The sequence below is a fragment of the Cyprinodon variegatus genome, unplaced genomic scaffold (genome assembly GCF_000732505.1).
Source record: "Cyprinodon variegatus isolate N-32 unplaced genomic scaffold, C_variegatus-1.0 Scaffold1197, whole genome shotgun sequence".
Classification (NCBI taxonomy): domain Eukaryota; kingdom Metazoa; phylum Chordata; class Actinopteri; order Cyprinodontiformes; family Cyprinodontidae; genus Cyprinodon; species Cyprinodon variegatus.
The window spans coordinates 200,305-217,639 of NW_015151650.1; the positions used below are offsets into that span (position 1 = coordinate 200,305).

The 17,335-nt window shown below is 35.0% G+C and overlaps 1 protein-coding gene and 1 long non-coding RNA gene across 2 annotated transcripts in view; both read left to right on the forward strand.

Annotated features, from left to right (window-relative positions):
• Window positions 1–1,070: 1,070 nt before the first annotated feature.
• LOC107102083 (parvalbumin alpha) lies at window positions 1,071–3,093 on the forward strand. The gene is made up of 5 exons (XM_015401247.1): window positions 1,071–1,162; window positions 1,603–1,669; window positions 1,948–2,080; window positions 2,538–2,647; window positions 2,737–3,093. The coding sequence occupies exons 2-5, from the start codon at window positions 1,609–1,611 to the stop codon at window positions 2,760–2,762; spliced, it is 330 nt and encodes a 109-aa protein (XP_015256733.1). The 5' UTR covers window positions 1,071–1,162; window positions 1,603–1,608; the 3' UTR covers window positions 2,763–3,093.
• A 4,579-nt stretch (window positions 3,094–7,672) lies between these two features.
• Window positions 7,673–17,335, forward strand: part of LOC107102080 — an 11,444-nt gene continuing 1,781 nt past the window's right edge. The window contains exons 1-2 of the long non-coding RNA XR_001482112.1: window positions 7,673–7,786; window positions 9,312–9,379. This is a non-coding gene — a long non-coding RNA (uncharacterized LOC107102080). The remainder of the gene's footprint in view (window positions 7,787–9,311; window positions 9,380–17,335) is intronic.

Here is a 17,335-nt window from a genome sequence, read left to right on the forward strand (position 1 = left end):
AAAGGCTTTCAACAGATAAGACAAGAACAGAACTTTATGGCCTACATACTACATGCACACACACCATTCCAGAAGTAGAGCACGGTCATGGAAGCCTCATGGCATTTGGAAAAAATATAACTGCACAATCTTCATTCTTCTTGCTGCTGGGACACATGAATTTCCAAATGGGAGGATAATTAATGTGATTTCTATTCTATTCCATTCTGTTCTAACTCAGTGTACCGATTTCCTTAACTTCAGGCCTGTTTGCCAAAATTTGCTTGTGACTCTTTACTTCCTCAAACTACCGAAAACTTTTTTTAAATAATATAATCACCAATAAAGAGTCCTTGAACATTTGTGTGACATTGTTGTTCTTTTTGCATAATGTTTAAGGTTATAGTAGCCTGTCACACAAACATCTCTAGACATTAAACTATCAGAACAGTGATTACTAATATCTTAACTAAAACTCCAGTTTAATGTTTGTACCATGTATTTACTTTGTCCCCATTTTATCTCATATGTTGTTTTATTAGCAAGTTTGTTCATCTAAATATAGAGATATAATAATAATGAACCTAATTAGCCGCCATCAAAAAAAAAATCAGCTGAAACTAATATAAAGTCACTAGGCCTTAAAACAGGAAGTGCTCTTGTAAAACCCTACCTGTCAAAGTATTCATGGCTGAATTATGCAAAATCCATCCTGAAAGGCAAAAGAAATCAGGCGCAGATAAACTGCTGGGATCAGTCTAACAAAAATATCTGATGGATCTGTCTGATTATTTGAAATACCTGTATATGACAACATTAAAGCTGAGCACCCTCCTTACTCTGTGTGGCACTGCAGAGACCAGCAGCCTGTTTGCAGAGTGTGTTTTACCCAAATCAGCAGCGTATATTATTAGCCTTATGCAATATCAAGCAGTTTCACATAGGCCCACACTTGGCCTACCATTTAAGCATCTTCATTTATGTGTTTATAAATAGAACAGCTCTGTCTACTTGACACATTTTTTTCAACCCGACTTCTTTGCACACAGTGTCTATTACATAGCCTATGCATCATATTTCGGCTGAGTGAACATATATAAGGCAGCAGAAGCTGTCCGGGGGTTCACTGCAGTCGGCTGATTCATCTGAGCGAATCCACTCTAGTCTTAAAGATAACCTTGAGGTGAGTTTCTCTGGAGGGCTGCAGACTTGTAGTCAGATGCTTTCTCTGACACAAAGGTTTCTTTTTGATTTTTTATGAAGTAGGATATAGATCAAACAAAGGGCGACAAATCTCTGCTTGTTGAACCTCAGGCGTCTTTCTTTGGACTGAAAAAGAAACCAAACACAACGTTGTCAAGGAGATTTGATCTTTTTCTCTTGGAGGGTTTGGTTTTGGAAAAACATGGACAACCTCAACTAATCATTTTTTTTCGTTGGATTACTAAATTAGTTGGACTGAAAGATATACCTTAAATGGGGAAGGATAACTGTAGATCTATGCATCTAAATGTTGTAAACTAAAAAGTGATTTCATTGATTCAGAAACAACTTGTTTCTATCTCTTTGATGTTCCCAAAGCTGATTCCCTGGACTGATGTTCCCTCTGCTCTTCTTTCTCAGTTAAAAATGGCATTCGCCGGATTTCTGAGTGATGCTGACATTACTGCAGCCATTGCAGCTTGCAAAGGTAAACCAAGCAATAAAACTGTCACCACGTGTACATTATTTAACCTTCCCAAACTGTAGATGTAGGAAGCTATACATGTTTGTAGATCAGGTTTTCAAGGCAAGAGATTATAATGTAAATCATTTTGGATCGAAATAAAAGGCTGCAGGCTTTTAAAATGCTAAAAGTAGTGACCTGTCCTTTAAAAACAAAAGTCAGTGAGCTTGCAAACCTTAAAGCAGTCTGTATTCAATATTTCCTTACTCCCTAACATGCTCTGCCTCTCCATCTCCCAACAGCCGCTGACTCCTTCAAACATAAGGAATTCTTTGCCAAGGTCGGCCTGGCTGCCAAGTCTGCTGATGACATCAAGAAGGCCTTCGCCATCATTGACCAGGACAAGAGCGGCTTCATTGAGGAGGAGGAGCTGAAGTAAATAATCTCCTTTAAACTTTGCCTATTGAAGGTTTTTGATGTAACTTTTTTAATAAGAGTAAATTCAAAATGACACAGCAGCCTGAAAACATCCAAAAAAACCAATGTGCCATTCATTTCACACACATTCTTGGCTTGTTCTAAGGAAAAAGCTTCCAATATAATTTTCAATCATAGAAATATTTAATTTTCAAGCAGTAAATTGAAAAAGAAAGCCCAAGTTAGGGACCAACTCTAGCAATAGCAACATTTCATCTCCCTTTGGGATTATTTAGGTATTTTTTATTTTAATTGGGTTGAATTTATAATGAGCTGGTTCTTCAACCCGGGTTTGAAATTAAACGTTTTTTGTAAAAACAATTTAAGTAAATGAGCTATGGTATTTTTTCAGACACACAATAAAACAAAGGGTTGTTATATCACTGATTTCTTTTTCCCCAATCTTCCTTTGCAGGCTGTTCCTGCAGAACTTTTCTGCCGGTGCCAGGGCTCTGACTGATGCAGAGACCAAGACCTTCCTGAAGGCTGGTGACTCTGATGGCGACGGCAAGATCGGAGTTGATGGTATTTACTTTTTTTTTCTTTAGATCTAATTATGACAATTGATTTGTAAAGAATGTAAAATAATCAGGATTTTTTTCTCCTCCATGCAGAGTTTGCTGCCATGATCAAGGGGTAAACTGTCCAACACCTGACTTCACAACTCTAAAGGAACAACTTGAGCCAAAGACATCCTTTTCTTCTCTTCTTCTCCTCTTCCCATTCACTCATCCCTTGTAGACTCTGTAACACTTTTATACGTTTGACTTTTGACCCTGACCATTCGGACAACTCTCTCTCTCTCTCTCTCTCTCAGGCCGTGCTCACCCTAGTGATATCCCCAATGAATGTACCTGACTAAATGTATGGCGTGGCTGACTTGTGTCTTTCTCTCTCTCTCTCTCTTACTTCTGTTGTCATTTTACTGTGTGAGTTTTGCATGCTGTGAAATCAACAATGATGCACTTTTATGGAAAACGGACGGACAATGAGACAACAGTAAAGGTTCTTTTTCAATAACAATGGTCTGAATTTGATTTTCTAATGATAAGTTGAAGGAAATTAATGGCTGAGGGTAGTGAAAGACAGGCTGCACCACACTCCACCCATCCATTCACTATACCTGCAAAGTTGCAGGTGGTCTGATGCCTATTACCAGCCATTTAATTTAGTGGAAGGTGAAGTGCGGCCTGGACTGTTTGCTGTTTGTTTGAGAGAAACAGAACAGAAGACAATGCACAAACACACTTATACCATACAGCAATTTATTCTGGGCCATGCACAAGGATAAATGCAAACTTCCTGCAGAAAGAACACAGGCAGGACCTTAAACCCTGGATCTTCATGCTGGAAAACAAGGCCTGCCTAGGAACGATTCATGCTGGAAAATATTTTGAACCTTATAAAAGAAAGCAGGCTTTGGACCAATAAGCAAAACATAATCTGCTTACAAATAATAATAATTGAGCATTGCTCAAATCAGTTATCTAACTAGTGAAAGCTAAAATGTTGCCAAAACTTTAAATAAGGCTTTGAAAAGTCATACATTTAACCAGGTCGCAGTTAACCACTGATGTTATATGTGACAAAAAGCCTCTGGGATTTCAACCAGCCAATATAAGAAGAGTTAAGGAAATCTAATAGGCATACAAAAATTGTACTCATAATTGTTTCTAAGAATGCTAATGCCAGACACTTTGCCAAAATATTACAGCTTCCAAAAGAAGTAGTGTGTAATAAATAAATAAAAATATCACTACAGTATCTGGCATATAAAAAACTATTTAATCAATGAAAGTTGAATCTAGTTCTAACAGAAATCTTAAAAGTTAGCTGGTTTCCAGTCCCTTATGACTTTTTCACTCTCTTTAGGTTTTTAATTTCAGTCCATTTCATAGAGGCAACGTTGTTGATTTACCACACACAAAGTATTTTGGGGTGTATACTATTTATCTATTTCATGATTTCTTTGGAATGTTTAAAGTTATTTTTTTACAAAGCAGCTGATGTTTGCTAAATAAAGTCATACTGAACTAATTAAAACGAAATTGAGAGTAAAACATTTATATAACTCATCTCAATAAGTATAGCTTATTAGCTAAATCAAATTTTTAATCCTATATTCTGTTCATTCTAATCCTTTCAGTTTACAACTGATAGGAACACAGATTTAAGCTTAGAATATCACTTCAGACCAATAGGAAAAATATAATAATATGGGAACATGAGGTAAGATGGGCTTATGTTTTTATACCTACTTTAGTGTTATTTAAAAAGGGTAATTTCATCCTGACTATTGAGCCTCATTGAAATGCATATTCTGATTAACTGAAATTAATTCAAAATCCAGTCAACTAATGATTTAAACTAAATATGTATATTTTGCATAAAATATAATGTGTTTTTATTATTATTAGGACAGTTTTTACTGCTGTTATTTCAAACATTACCATTGCATGTCAGTCTTTAATATGTAAGATTGTTTAATCTGAATTAACTCAAATAAAGGATCTCATTTTGGCTTTTTATATCAAAAGCAGTGCTTCAAAAAATGCTTGCTAACAGAAAGAGACCTGAAGGGGTATAAAAAGCCATTAGGACCATTAGGATTAGGTTTTATATCGATTTTAATGATGTAATAAATACAAAAACTAATCTTAAGCATAAATTCAATCTGGCAGACCTTGAACAGCCTCACCTGGATCACCTGCTGGAGTCCTACCTCCAAACCTCAGCCAATCATCATCGGGACCGCACCCTTCCAGGAGCAAATTGACTTACAAGGTCTCCTTCTTCAAGCGTCATTCCTTATGTTCCTTCTGCTCACAAGCCACCTGTCTACCCACCTCCACTCCTTCTCCTCCCTTTCATCCTTGGCTTATTCCACCATGAGTGTCCAAACTCCTGGGGGAAGACTAATTCTCTCTCTCATAAATCCATCGATCTGATCATCCATCAGTTCTGAACACGTAGTCTTCAGTCGGTGTCTGAGCGCCAAAGAACTTATATATTATCCATGTCAATAAACTCTTCTAGTTGCAACTTGTCTCTCTGTAAATCTGTCCAGGTTGAATTGAACTGAAAACATTGTAAATGTCTTGGTGAACCAAGAACTCTTTAGAGACTGATAGATAATCTCTTTCAGCTATAGAGGGTGAATAAAGTGAGGAATTCTCCACATCTGCTATAGATAGTTTAATTGCATGTCCCTTAGTACAGGGAATGAACTGTCACCACATAGCCTAATGTCTAACTAATTCTACATCAGGAAAAATATAAAACAGTTAATAGAAACAACCACAAGGCGGTGCTAGTAAACCACAACCACAAAACTAAGAACCGACTTGTTCTTAGTTTTGTTCTTTTTCAACAATATAAGAAGGAGGCACTAAATATTTTAAATTTAGTTATTTTCTGAGTATCTGGAACCATGAAGTATTATCCATGAGATGTATGAAGATATTTAAATATATTTAGAGCTTAACAACAAATAAATGTTGGAGAAAAGGAAGGATTTATTCCCCTGGCTCTAATAAAAAAAGCAGTTTCCTTCCTCCCCTGCTGTGACCATTACTGCTGACTGTCGCCACAAGTGTCAGATGGTTCAACATGGTTTCACTGGGAGGTGACAAAATTATCAGTATGAAAAGATGGAAACCTCTTATGTTCAAAACATCTTAGGCAACTGCATAAACTTCAAAAACTGATCTGAAAATAAGTTTTAAAATCCTTGAAATTAACCTATTTCTGCAAGTGAATGAGAGAATTTGACAATGGAATTAGTATTTTTTCCTTAAAAATTAGATAATTAGTTATTATGCAATTAAAATAAGATATTGTTTGCCCTAAAAATGCCCCCAAGATCTTTTTTCTTATTTGCAATTTAAATCAATTTAATTCCAATGACAAATGGTCTTAGTTGCTCCTTAAATCAGGGGCAAATACACAGAAGTTAATATTTGCAGTGAGATCAGGCTTCATACTTAATTTCCCCCCCTAAATAAGAAAATACATTGTCATTCTTCATATGAATTTATCTTTTAAATTGTGAATGCACAAGATGTATATTTCAAATGTTGCTCTATCTGAAGCTCTGTGTCAGTTTTTTTTTCTTTAAACCATTTATGTATATGCAGAACCTACTTTACCTACTGTAGTATCAGAGCATTGATTGCTTTATCTATTATTCCCATACTTTATTAGAGCCCTATTGCAACAACCTATGATAAATTGAGAGGGCCTTCCATGTAGATGCTCACTAAGGATCAGAAGAAAGATTTAATGTAAAACTGGTCAAACTATAGAGTAGAGATAGGTTAGCACTTAGAGGCTAATTGGGTAATTGAGTTCCAGGGTCTTAAAAACCTTTAATAGAGAGACCTTTAAATGGTTAAACATAACTGTTATCATCTGACATGACACCATAGATAATGTCTTAGTTATCCTCAGGGTAAAGCAGATATGTTACCTGTGAACCCAGGATGTAGAGGTAGAGGCAGCCTAATCTGCTGGCCAGGAGAGATGTGGAAAAGCAAAGGTTAGAGTGTCTGTAGACCTCAGCCTGGTTTGGATGTGCAAAGTATTCATAAATAAAATCCTTTGGGCATGCAGGTGGCGCAGTGGTTATCGTGCACGACCCATGAACAGAGGCCTTAGACCTTGATGTGGCTGACCCGGGTTTGAATCTGACCCGTGGTCATGTCTCCCCCCTCTCTCATGCCCCTTTTCCTGTCAGCCTACTGTCAAAGAAAGAGCCATTAGTGCTGTAAAAATTCAAAATAAATAAATAAAACCTTTCAGTCTGAATGAGATGGTTAATTCGTCACCCATACCTGTAAACTTTGCCCTCTGCTGGTGGGACAGCTGGTCACATGGTTAAAGATTTGTCTTTCCTCTTTAGATTGTCCAGAGTCCTGAATCATTTCCTATAAGAAGCTTATAACAGGTTTTCTATGGGATTTAGTTCTGGGGATTTGATCATGAAAGAACGTTTACATTTTTTTCTGAACCATTTCTGTCTGACTTTACCCACAATTTTCCATTTGAACAACCCTATAAAACACATTTCATATTTCTCCATAGATTTCCACTTTTTAAACAGCCTGTGATAACTTCAACTATCACTACGGGTGAGCTGGGAGCAAAAAGCTGAATTTGAAGGCATTTGTATTTAGACGTTTAATAGTTTTTTCAAGAATAGTTGAAATCCCTACAATTCTAAATCAATGTTGTAATGTTGTAAAAACATGTCACGTCTGTCACAATGGTTGCTAAATAAACAAATATTTACCGTAACAGATAATACTATGTAATTCAGTTTTACTCTTATTTAAAAAACATCAATATAACCCAACAAGTAAGATTAACACAGGTAGTTTTAAACCTTTACAATATATTGGCCTCAATTCTCCACCTTTAGGAGATAATCTGGGGTTTTCAGATTGAGCTGCAGAGATGGAGGCTGGATAGGCAGAAAGGGAGGAGAAATAAGCAAAGCATCCAGTAGAATTTAAGGAGTGGAAGGGTAGAGGCAGGGCTGCTTAGTGTATATAAACGGTTAATAAGACAGGTGAGACAACAGGCAATACGAGAAGCAGTCTGTTGTGCTTGCAGGAGAATTTGATCTACAGACGCATCAGAAACTCAGGCATCCATCTGAACATTGTGAGTAGAATATATGAGAAACCTGGCAGCAGCTATCAGACTTTTAATGCTGCTGTTGCTGCTGTGTTGGAGCTGGACTTAAAAGAGCTGCCAGTCCCACAGCTGCAAACCTCGGTACAGGAAACCGGTTAGGTACAAAAATGCTTCAGATATTATGACCTTTAGCTGAACTTCAGCGCATGTTAAAACGTTATTTAAATTTATATTTCATTCTACAGAGAAAAACACAAAAACTTAAATTATAATAAATGAGAGACAAGAAAAGTTGGGTGATTATGACTACATAAACAATGTTAGAACTGTAATAATGCTTCATAGTCTGTTTTGTTGTCATTAAGCTGCTGATTCAGTGTAGGGCACTCTAAAAATGACATTTATTTTTTGCATTCAGGTTTAAAATACTAGGAAAACTCTGTATCCTCAGTGAACATTTATTACAATATATCGTCTTTATAAGCAGGATGGATTCAGGAAATCTAAGGAAATTCATTGCAGGGTTAGAACTCAGAGAAATCAATTTCCTCATTTTAAGGTGCATCGCTTACTCACACAGTTTTTTGTTGTTTTTTTTGTGTGATACTTGTAACTTATTTGCACCATCAAAACCATGAATATCCTGTACAGACACCTTTGAATAAGCTGCTGCAGAGAATCTGATTCAAAAACACAAAAGTTACCATGAAATCAAACAGAGTTAAAGCAGATTAACTATGAATATAAAATATCTGCTATTTCTATTTAAAATACATATATTTGTATTTATGTTCATTTTTTAAACAGACGTCACAAGAATTTTTATGGGATCATGATATTAACCTAGAAACAACTAGGGTTGTCAAAAGTATCGATACTCAAAAAAGTATCGATACTGAAATGTTGTATCCGGATACAATACTCATTTTCAAAAGTATCGAGTACCAGTCGCACCTAAACAGTCATTCATCTAAAGTGCAGAATAGAGGAAAATGCACTTTCTGAACACTGTGTGATTGAATAATTCTGTGCACTTTTCAGTTTCAGACTTTTTTTGTAACAGGTGCAGCTGCTGAGAATTACTTTTGTTTCTTAACCGGTTTGGCTAGTGTCATTGTTATGTGTGTAAAGCACAGCCAAGTAAGGAAAACTTAATTTTAATTTTGTAAGTTTTTTATCAAGCTTGCTAAATACTGTGCACAGCAAACAACCTCAAAATATTGTTCTTATTGTTTATTGTATTTATTTATTGTATTTTAATTATTAATCAAAATATTTCTGTTGAAATTTTATCCTTGTGGTATCGAAAATGGTATCGAGTATCGAATATTTTCCTTAGTATCGGTATCGAGTTGAAAAGTTTAGTATCGTGACAACCCTAGAAACAACTGAGAGGTTAATCCATTGTGACACCAAAATGGATCTAAAGGAAACACCTAAAGCACGAGTCAGAAAAATAAAATAATAATAATGATGATATTCCTGTGTCTTTCAGAGCCAGATATTGTGTTGTCCTGTTCATAAAGTACAATCTGTTTTTTTTACATTACAGGATCATCATGTCACTCACCAAGATTCTTAAACATGAGGACATTAAGAAGGCAGTCGACACCTTTAAAGGTATCTTACTCTGGAAAAATAACCATTTGTTGAATTTAGACTTAAATGCTGATCAATAATTTACTAATTCAAAGAAGTTTCCACTACTAGATCAGATTTATTCTGTAATAAATTTAATGTAGTGTCCAGCAGAACATTTCCATCATATCAACGTATACTGTAACCCTGTTATAACAGCAGCATTATTTTCCACTCCATCCTCCCTGCTAAAGCAGCTATTGGCTTAATTTTAGAATCTAAAAAGGTTTAGTTTGCTTGTTTTGCACAGTGCATGTGGCGGTCAGCTATTAAACTAAAAGAAAAACAGCCACGCTGGTATAATCTCACCAACAGCCCCCAACTAGTTGACTCTCAGGGTCATTGTCCTGTCTCTACCTTGCTTTATGTGTGTGTTTATAATGTGTATATGTATGTGTGTGTCTGAGAAGCTGTAGACTCGCTCGAGCATAAGAAGTTCTTCAAGATATGTGGCTTGTCCACAAAGACCGACAAGGAGGTGCTAGAGGTGTTCAGGAGCCTTGACGAAGATGGAAGTGGCGCCCTCGACAAATCTGAGCTCAGGTACGTAAAAAGTATATCTCAGCTCCTCAAAATGCCACTCAACCAAGATGCTTAACACTTACGATTCTCAAGTTGCAGTATAATTTAAAGCTCCAGTGTGTAAGAATTTCAGTGATTTTCTGATGCAAATGTAAAATATTATATATTAGTATGTCACTTATTATCATCTTCGAATCGAACTTTTTAATCTTTATGCCTGTGTTGCCTTAGAAATAGTTTTTTATAATTACAAAGGATCTCAAAAGCATGGAGGCAGACATCTTTGCACTACAGCAGCACAGAGCTGAAAGACTAGTGACTGTAGTGATTGCCTTTACACTTGAATGTGACGGCGGCAAGTATGGATTAACAACAGTAGCTTGTTCAGTCCAGCTGTATTTATTTGTCCTGTGTAGTTTCCCCCATATGCAGTGTTAGTTGCAGCAGAAAACTATTATCTGTGTCACATTTTCTGGGCTGTAAAGGAGCTCTTCTCCAGACCATCCAGACATAATGGTTTTGTGTCATAAGCAATGATAAGCTAGATTTATAATCATGCAGCTCCAGATGGCATTGCTGCAAAGATAATATGTCTCTACAATTGCTGTTTCTGAGAGTCCATAAATGTTTAAATAAGCATTGATCTCTCTGCTTTGTTTGTCATTGTTGCAATGCCTCATACCTCTTAAAATAAGCTCTGACAAATTTACAGACATATGCACCTGATTTTTTAAATTTCTAAATATAGACCATAAAAAGCATGAATGATCTGTTTCAGGGTGAGATAAGCAGTTACTTTTGCATGTCCTCCTCCCAGTATTCTGCACTTTCTGATGATTTGCCTCTGTTGTAAATATTCATTAAGGCAAAAACACTCAATAGCAACACCTTCTATTTTGTCAATGATGAAATAAGCTGGCAAGCCTGACATTGAGAATTTGGTAATGCAGTAAAGAGTACTGTGGCTGACAGGTGCTAACGACTATATACGATGAAACCAACTGCAAAAATAATTTGTGATGGAAACTCCAAAATACTCTAGCAACAAAAAAAAATGCAAAAGGAAAATGCTGCAAACTAAAAAGAAACGAGTTGCTAACAGGTGAAAACATAAGGGCAAACTCGCAAACAGAAAAAACCTACATGCAACAGAAAAATGCTGCAAACAAAAATACTGCAATCACAAAAAAAGTAGCAAAAATCAACAGTCATTAAAGCAAATGTACAGTGCAGCAACCACAAACAAAATGTGGAAGTCACAAAGAGTAAATGATGCAAATAGTCAAAACACAGGAGCAAACTCACCCTAAAAAACAGAAAACAATATAATTTCCCCTTTCACCTTCTGAATAAAAATAAACTCTTCAAACAATCCAGAGTTGATTTCTGACATACCGGTAAATAAAAATTCAAAAAGTCCGAGTCCTACTACAAAACTGTTTAACAACATATTCTAGGGTGATACTTGATAAACTAGGATGAAATGGCAGCTTTTACTAAACTGTATCATTTTTAGAGCAGTAATCTTGCTAAAAGACTGAAAGTAAAGATGCAGTTTGACAGTCACCTGTATAATTAGGCTGCACTGTATCCTAATCAATTATAGATAAAGAGCTTTGATTATATTTTGTTATGACATTTATCTGATGTGTTGAAAGCTTAGAGATGGCCCACACTGCATTTTACAGATGATTTAGTCAGTGTTTTTTTTAAAAAGTTGTGTTTGTTTGCAGGGACTTCTTAAAATGTTTCGACCCTAAAGCGCGGGCTCTAACTGATGGAGAAATCGAGAAATTTTTCACAGGTGACGATAACAGAGATGGCAAAATTGACAAAGACGGTCAGTATCAGTTTTCCTATTATGTTAGGAGTTGGTTTAGTTGGAGAAATCCTTCCACAGTGGACCTTGAAAAAACTAATATATGTATCTATATATGTTATCTAAATTAATGAATAGCACCCATTTGTGTATAATTTATTATCTGCTGTTTAGTGAAGCCATCAGAGTTACGTTAAAGAACAACAGTGATTAATTGTAACGTGAAGACCTTGAATCACAAAAGACATTTTAGAGATGATGTTTTGATGTGGTTGGGTTCTACACACTTTTCCAGGCTTAAATCCAACACAAGTGAAAAATGTGGACATGTTGAAGAGATTTTCAGGTACAAGTATTGATTCCCTAGTTCACTTCTAATAATTTATCTGTTACCTGAGGGTTCCACAGGGATGGGTTCTGAGCCTGTGTTGAATTGCTTTTTACATATTCCATTGAACTGTCATCATCTGATCTTTGAATGTCTTTTTTTTTTTTAGCTTTTTTATTGTCATTACACTGTCACAAGTACAAAGCAACAAAATGAACTCTCTGCTTTTAACCCATCTCCTTTGGTGAGCAGTGGGCTGCCATTGTGTGGCACCCAGTGAGCAGTGTGGAGTTAAGAGTCTTGCTCAGGGAGCCAGAGTGGCAGTCCGTGGGAGTGGGTCTAGAACTCAGACCCTCTGGATTCCAAGCACAATGCCCTAACCACTAGGCTGCCACTCCCCCTTGCAGATGATATTCAACTTTATAAATCTTTAATGCCTTATTAGCTGGATAAGCTGTCTATAATATTTTATTTTGTTTACTTAAGATTTCTGTTTAAGTTTCCAGCAATAATGTGTTTAAACACCAGTAAGAGTGGCACTATAACCCTAGATCTTATAACATAAATACAAAAATAAAACATGCTCTAAGTTTTTTCTTTGTCCAACTCAAAAACATTCGCTATAAAAACTTTGGTGTAATATTCAATTTCAGGCCTTTGACTCACATGTAAGATCTCTATCTGTTCCTAATTATCTCTTTTATTTCTATTGTGCAACAAATATTCTCTTTAGTTAAACTGGAAAAAAATTATGCATCATATGTTAGTTTCATTTTGTCAAATTATTGGAATCATCCCTTTAAAACCTCCAAGCCAAACAAATGCTGTGATCAGTCTTCTAGTTACACATTTAACCAAACAAATTCACATGACCTCACATGCAGGGGTGGGTAGTAACTAGTTACATTTACGCAGTTACAATTACTTGAGTAACTTTGAGAAAAAAGTACCCTAAGGAGTAGTTTTATGCATCATACTTTAAACTTTTACTAATAAAGTAAAAATATGATGAAGTATCACTACTCTTACTTGAGTAAAATATCTGGCTGCCATCATGAGTAACTTCACTCAATAAAGAACAGGCTAGTTTAAAAGAAAAACTTAATAACTAAGCAAGTCTGTTTTGTTCTCCAGCTTCTTTGCTTTAATGTGTTTTTTATTTGATGATGCTGCCATATGATTTGGAGGGCCAAAGAAAATACAGAAAACAGTTTACTGAATCATGTTACATGTTATAATGAAATCAGAGATTTTATAGCAAAATATCTTGTGTTTCCTCCACTTGATATTATTGTTTAACTACTGAAAGTTATTTATTTTAGCTCATTTTTTAAAAATTTGCAGATAACTACATGTTTTGTAAATTTACATCATTTTTAAAACATTTAATCAGATGATCTTAGGATCAGTTAATCAGTATTTCAGTGGCCTTTTTCCCATTTACGTTTTTACTCTTACTTGAGTAATTTGTTGGCTATTTTTTTCTTCTATGTGACTAAAAATATGATGCAGTGCTGCTATTCTTTGTTGAATACAGTTTTTGGAACTTTATCCACCTTTGGTTACATGACCCTTTTTCAGATTTAAGGATTCGTTTTAATACTAGCATGCAAACAAAGAGTCCAGAACAGCCAGAAGCCAAATAATTCACCTACTTCTTTTACTAATTTATCCTTTAGGAAGCAATTAAAACTTTCTTTTTTAAACATGCTTTTCAATTATGTTTTTTTGCTATTGATATTTGCTTTTGGATTTTTGTGCAGAACTATAATAACTTTAATAACTTTAATGGTTGTGTCTAAAAGTTGCTCTACAAATAAATGGGGTATGAATACATACTTGACCAACACTTTTCAGTTTTTTTTATTCTTGGGAATATTGTTAAACCTATTAACTATTCTTTACAACCCCTTGAGCTTTGCAGTTTAAGTTTCATTGAAATTTACATACAAATTCTCATAACTATGAATCTACATGTGAAGAAAGTGTTTCAAACAAAATGTCAACTATTACAAACAAAATTAAGGTATCAGGTGTGTAAGACAAGTTTAGACATAATTAGTTAAATTTTGACAATAGTTTATTGTTTTATGTCACTGACCTGGATTAGTTAACAGCTGTTAGAGAAATTATTATTAAATTCAACATGAGTCTTTAAATATGGTAACTAGATTTCAAAGAAAAAAACATGGCCTTGTATCACATGTAATGCAAATTTAAAGGTAAGTCTTTATTTGTTAATTTTATGTTTCATTTTTTTCTAGAATTTCTGGAAATGGTCAAGTCCTAAATCTTACCAACAACAGAAGCCATCTGGAATTTTCCCAACCTTTGGAGTTTCTGATAGAAGCTCCTATTCTGAGGAATTTTTGATGCTTTACATTCATCTAAATTTTAACTGATTTTTCTTAAACTCCACCTTTCAAAGTGTCTTTTCTTTTGGTGCATGGTTTCTTGGCTTTAGAGATCCCCTCTGTCTGTGATAAAGAATGATATAAATAAAGATCAAGCAACATATCTACATATATGAGCAGAGTTTTTATTCATTTATTTATTCATTGGTTTATTTTCCACACAAGCTTACAGTATCTTAGCCAGTCTGATGGGGCTGCAGCCTAAGCCAGAGAAAACAGGCAAATTCTAGTCTAGATCAACATTAAGAGACACAGTAGCAGAACTGATAACCTTGCAGATTGTCCAACAGACCATTAGACAGAGGCAGTTTCAAACATCCTGTAAGAATATGCTATACTTTCTTAGACCTTTATATACTTTTAAGCTTTTTTTATTGGAAGTGATCATATATTTCTCATAGATTATAAATGTTTTTATTTAAAACTGATTATTTTACTAAATATAAAATGGTTTATCTTTATATGTGAGAAGGAGGATTTTAAATTCTATTCTAGATTTAGCAGGAAGCCAATGAAGAGAAGCCAGGATAGGAGAGATATGATCTCTCTTTTTCATTTTCATCAGAACTCTGGCTGCAGCATTTTGGATCAACTGAAGGCTTTTAACTACAGTTTGTGGACTTCCTGATAGTAAAGAATTACAATAGTCCAGCCTTGAAGTAACCTTGAAGTTCAATAAAGAAAAAGCTCCATACATAAAATGTTTTTAAAAATTGCTAGGATTATTGAGCAGTATGAAGGAGATCCAGCTTAATGCTGAGCCCAGATTAAAGCTGCAGTGGATGGAGAAGCTGAATGAAACTGCAATGATGAGTATAGGAGCCATTTGTCCTTTCCTGTGTTTATCACCACCAGGGGGCGTATTTCATTTTGCTCATTCAACCATGATCCTATTCAGGTGTTGTTAATGGAAGGAGGCAACAGTTTTCTATTTTGTTTCGTTTTGATAATTACTACTGCTTAAAAATGATACTTCATAATTTTCTGTGCTAATTACGTCCAAAAGTACAGTTTTGTTATTGCTATAGAGATGCGATTTCCCATAAGATGATGCACTTTAATCAGAATACATTTTCTTCTGCAGTCACTTGAGCTGAAAAGTTGTCATTATTGGAACCAGACAACATGTTTTTTTTAAAAGAAGTTTAATAAAAAAACATGCCCATTTTCTGATCAACCTTTTTTTATGTTCTTTACTGTTGGCAAATTAATGAACTGCTCTCACTTCCATACTTATATGTACACATGTAACCCCAAACTTCCGACCCGCCTCGCGTCCCCTTCCATTAAATGGATTCTCGTCAGCATTTATGTAAGCCATCTTAATAAGAATAGCTTATTAGCTAAATAAATTTTAAGCCTACATTCTGTTCATTCTAATCATTTTCAGTTTACAGCTGATAAGAACACAGATTCAACTTTAGAATATTACTTCAGACTAATAGGAAAAAATAATGCTAATGTTTTTATGCCTACTTTAGTGTTATTATAAAAGGGTACTTTCATCTGTCAATTGAGCCTTAATGAAATGCATATTATGATTAATGTAAAATGAATATAAAATCCTGTTGAATAGTGATTTAAACTAAATATGCTTATACAGTGGGTACGGAAAGTATTCAGACCCCTTTAAATTTTTCAGTCTTTGTTTCATTGCAGTAATTTGCTAAAATCGATTAAGTTAATTTTATTTCTCATTACTGTACCCTCAGCACCCCATATTGACGGAAAAAAAAAAATGTAGAAATTTTAGCAAATATATAAAAAAAGAAAACCTGAAATATCACATCATCATAATATTCAGGTCCACATTGCTCAGTTTGTCTGGACAGCCAGGTCTAGGAAGACTTCTGGTCGTCCCAAACTTCTGATATTTAAGGATTATGGAGGCCACTGTGCTCTGAGGAACGTTGAATGCTGCAGAAATTATTTTGTAACCTTGGCCAGATCTGTGCCTCGCCACAGTTTTTCTTTTTTAATAAATTTGCAAAAAATTTTACATTTTGTGTTTTTCTCTGTCAATATGGGGTGCTGAGTGTACAAGTGCTGAGTGTACCTACTTTCTAACTAACTCTACATCAGGAAAAGGCTAAAACAGTGAAAAGAAACAACCACAGGGTGGCGCTAGTAAACCATTTGTTAACGTGTTCTTTATCATGAATATGAAGAGACACAAAGTATTTTAGATTTTGTCATTTTCTGAGTATTAAATAAGATGAAGTTTTATCCGTGAGATGTATGAAGATATTTAAAAATATTTAGAGCTTAACAACAAATAAATGTTGGAGAAAAGGAAGGATTTATTCCCCTGGCTCTAATTAAAAAAGCAGTTTCCTTCCTCCCCTGCTCCCAATTGCAAATTTTCTTACCTCCTTAAATCAAGGGCAAATACATAGAATTAAATATTTGCAGTGAGATTATTTACTTTGCCCCACTAAATAAAAAAGTAAGTTGACATTCTTCATATGAATATATCTTTTACATTTTGAATGCATAAGACGTATATTTCAAATGTTGCTCTATCTGAAGTGGCTCTGGGTCTATTTATTGTTTTCTGGAAACAAAAACCTATGAGAAATTGGCCTTACATGTACAAGCTCACTAATAATCAGATCAAAGATTTCATGTAAAACTGGTCAAACTATAGAGTGCAGTAGATATAGGTTAGCACTTAGAGGCTAATTGGGTTCCAGGGTCATAAAAACCTTTAATAGAGAGACCTTTAAATGGTTAAACATCACTGTTATCATCTTACATGAGACCATAGATAATGTCTTAGTTATCCTCAGGGTAAAGCAGATATGTTACCTGTGAACCCAGGATGTAGAGGTAGAGGCAGCCTAATCTGCTGGCCA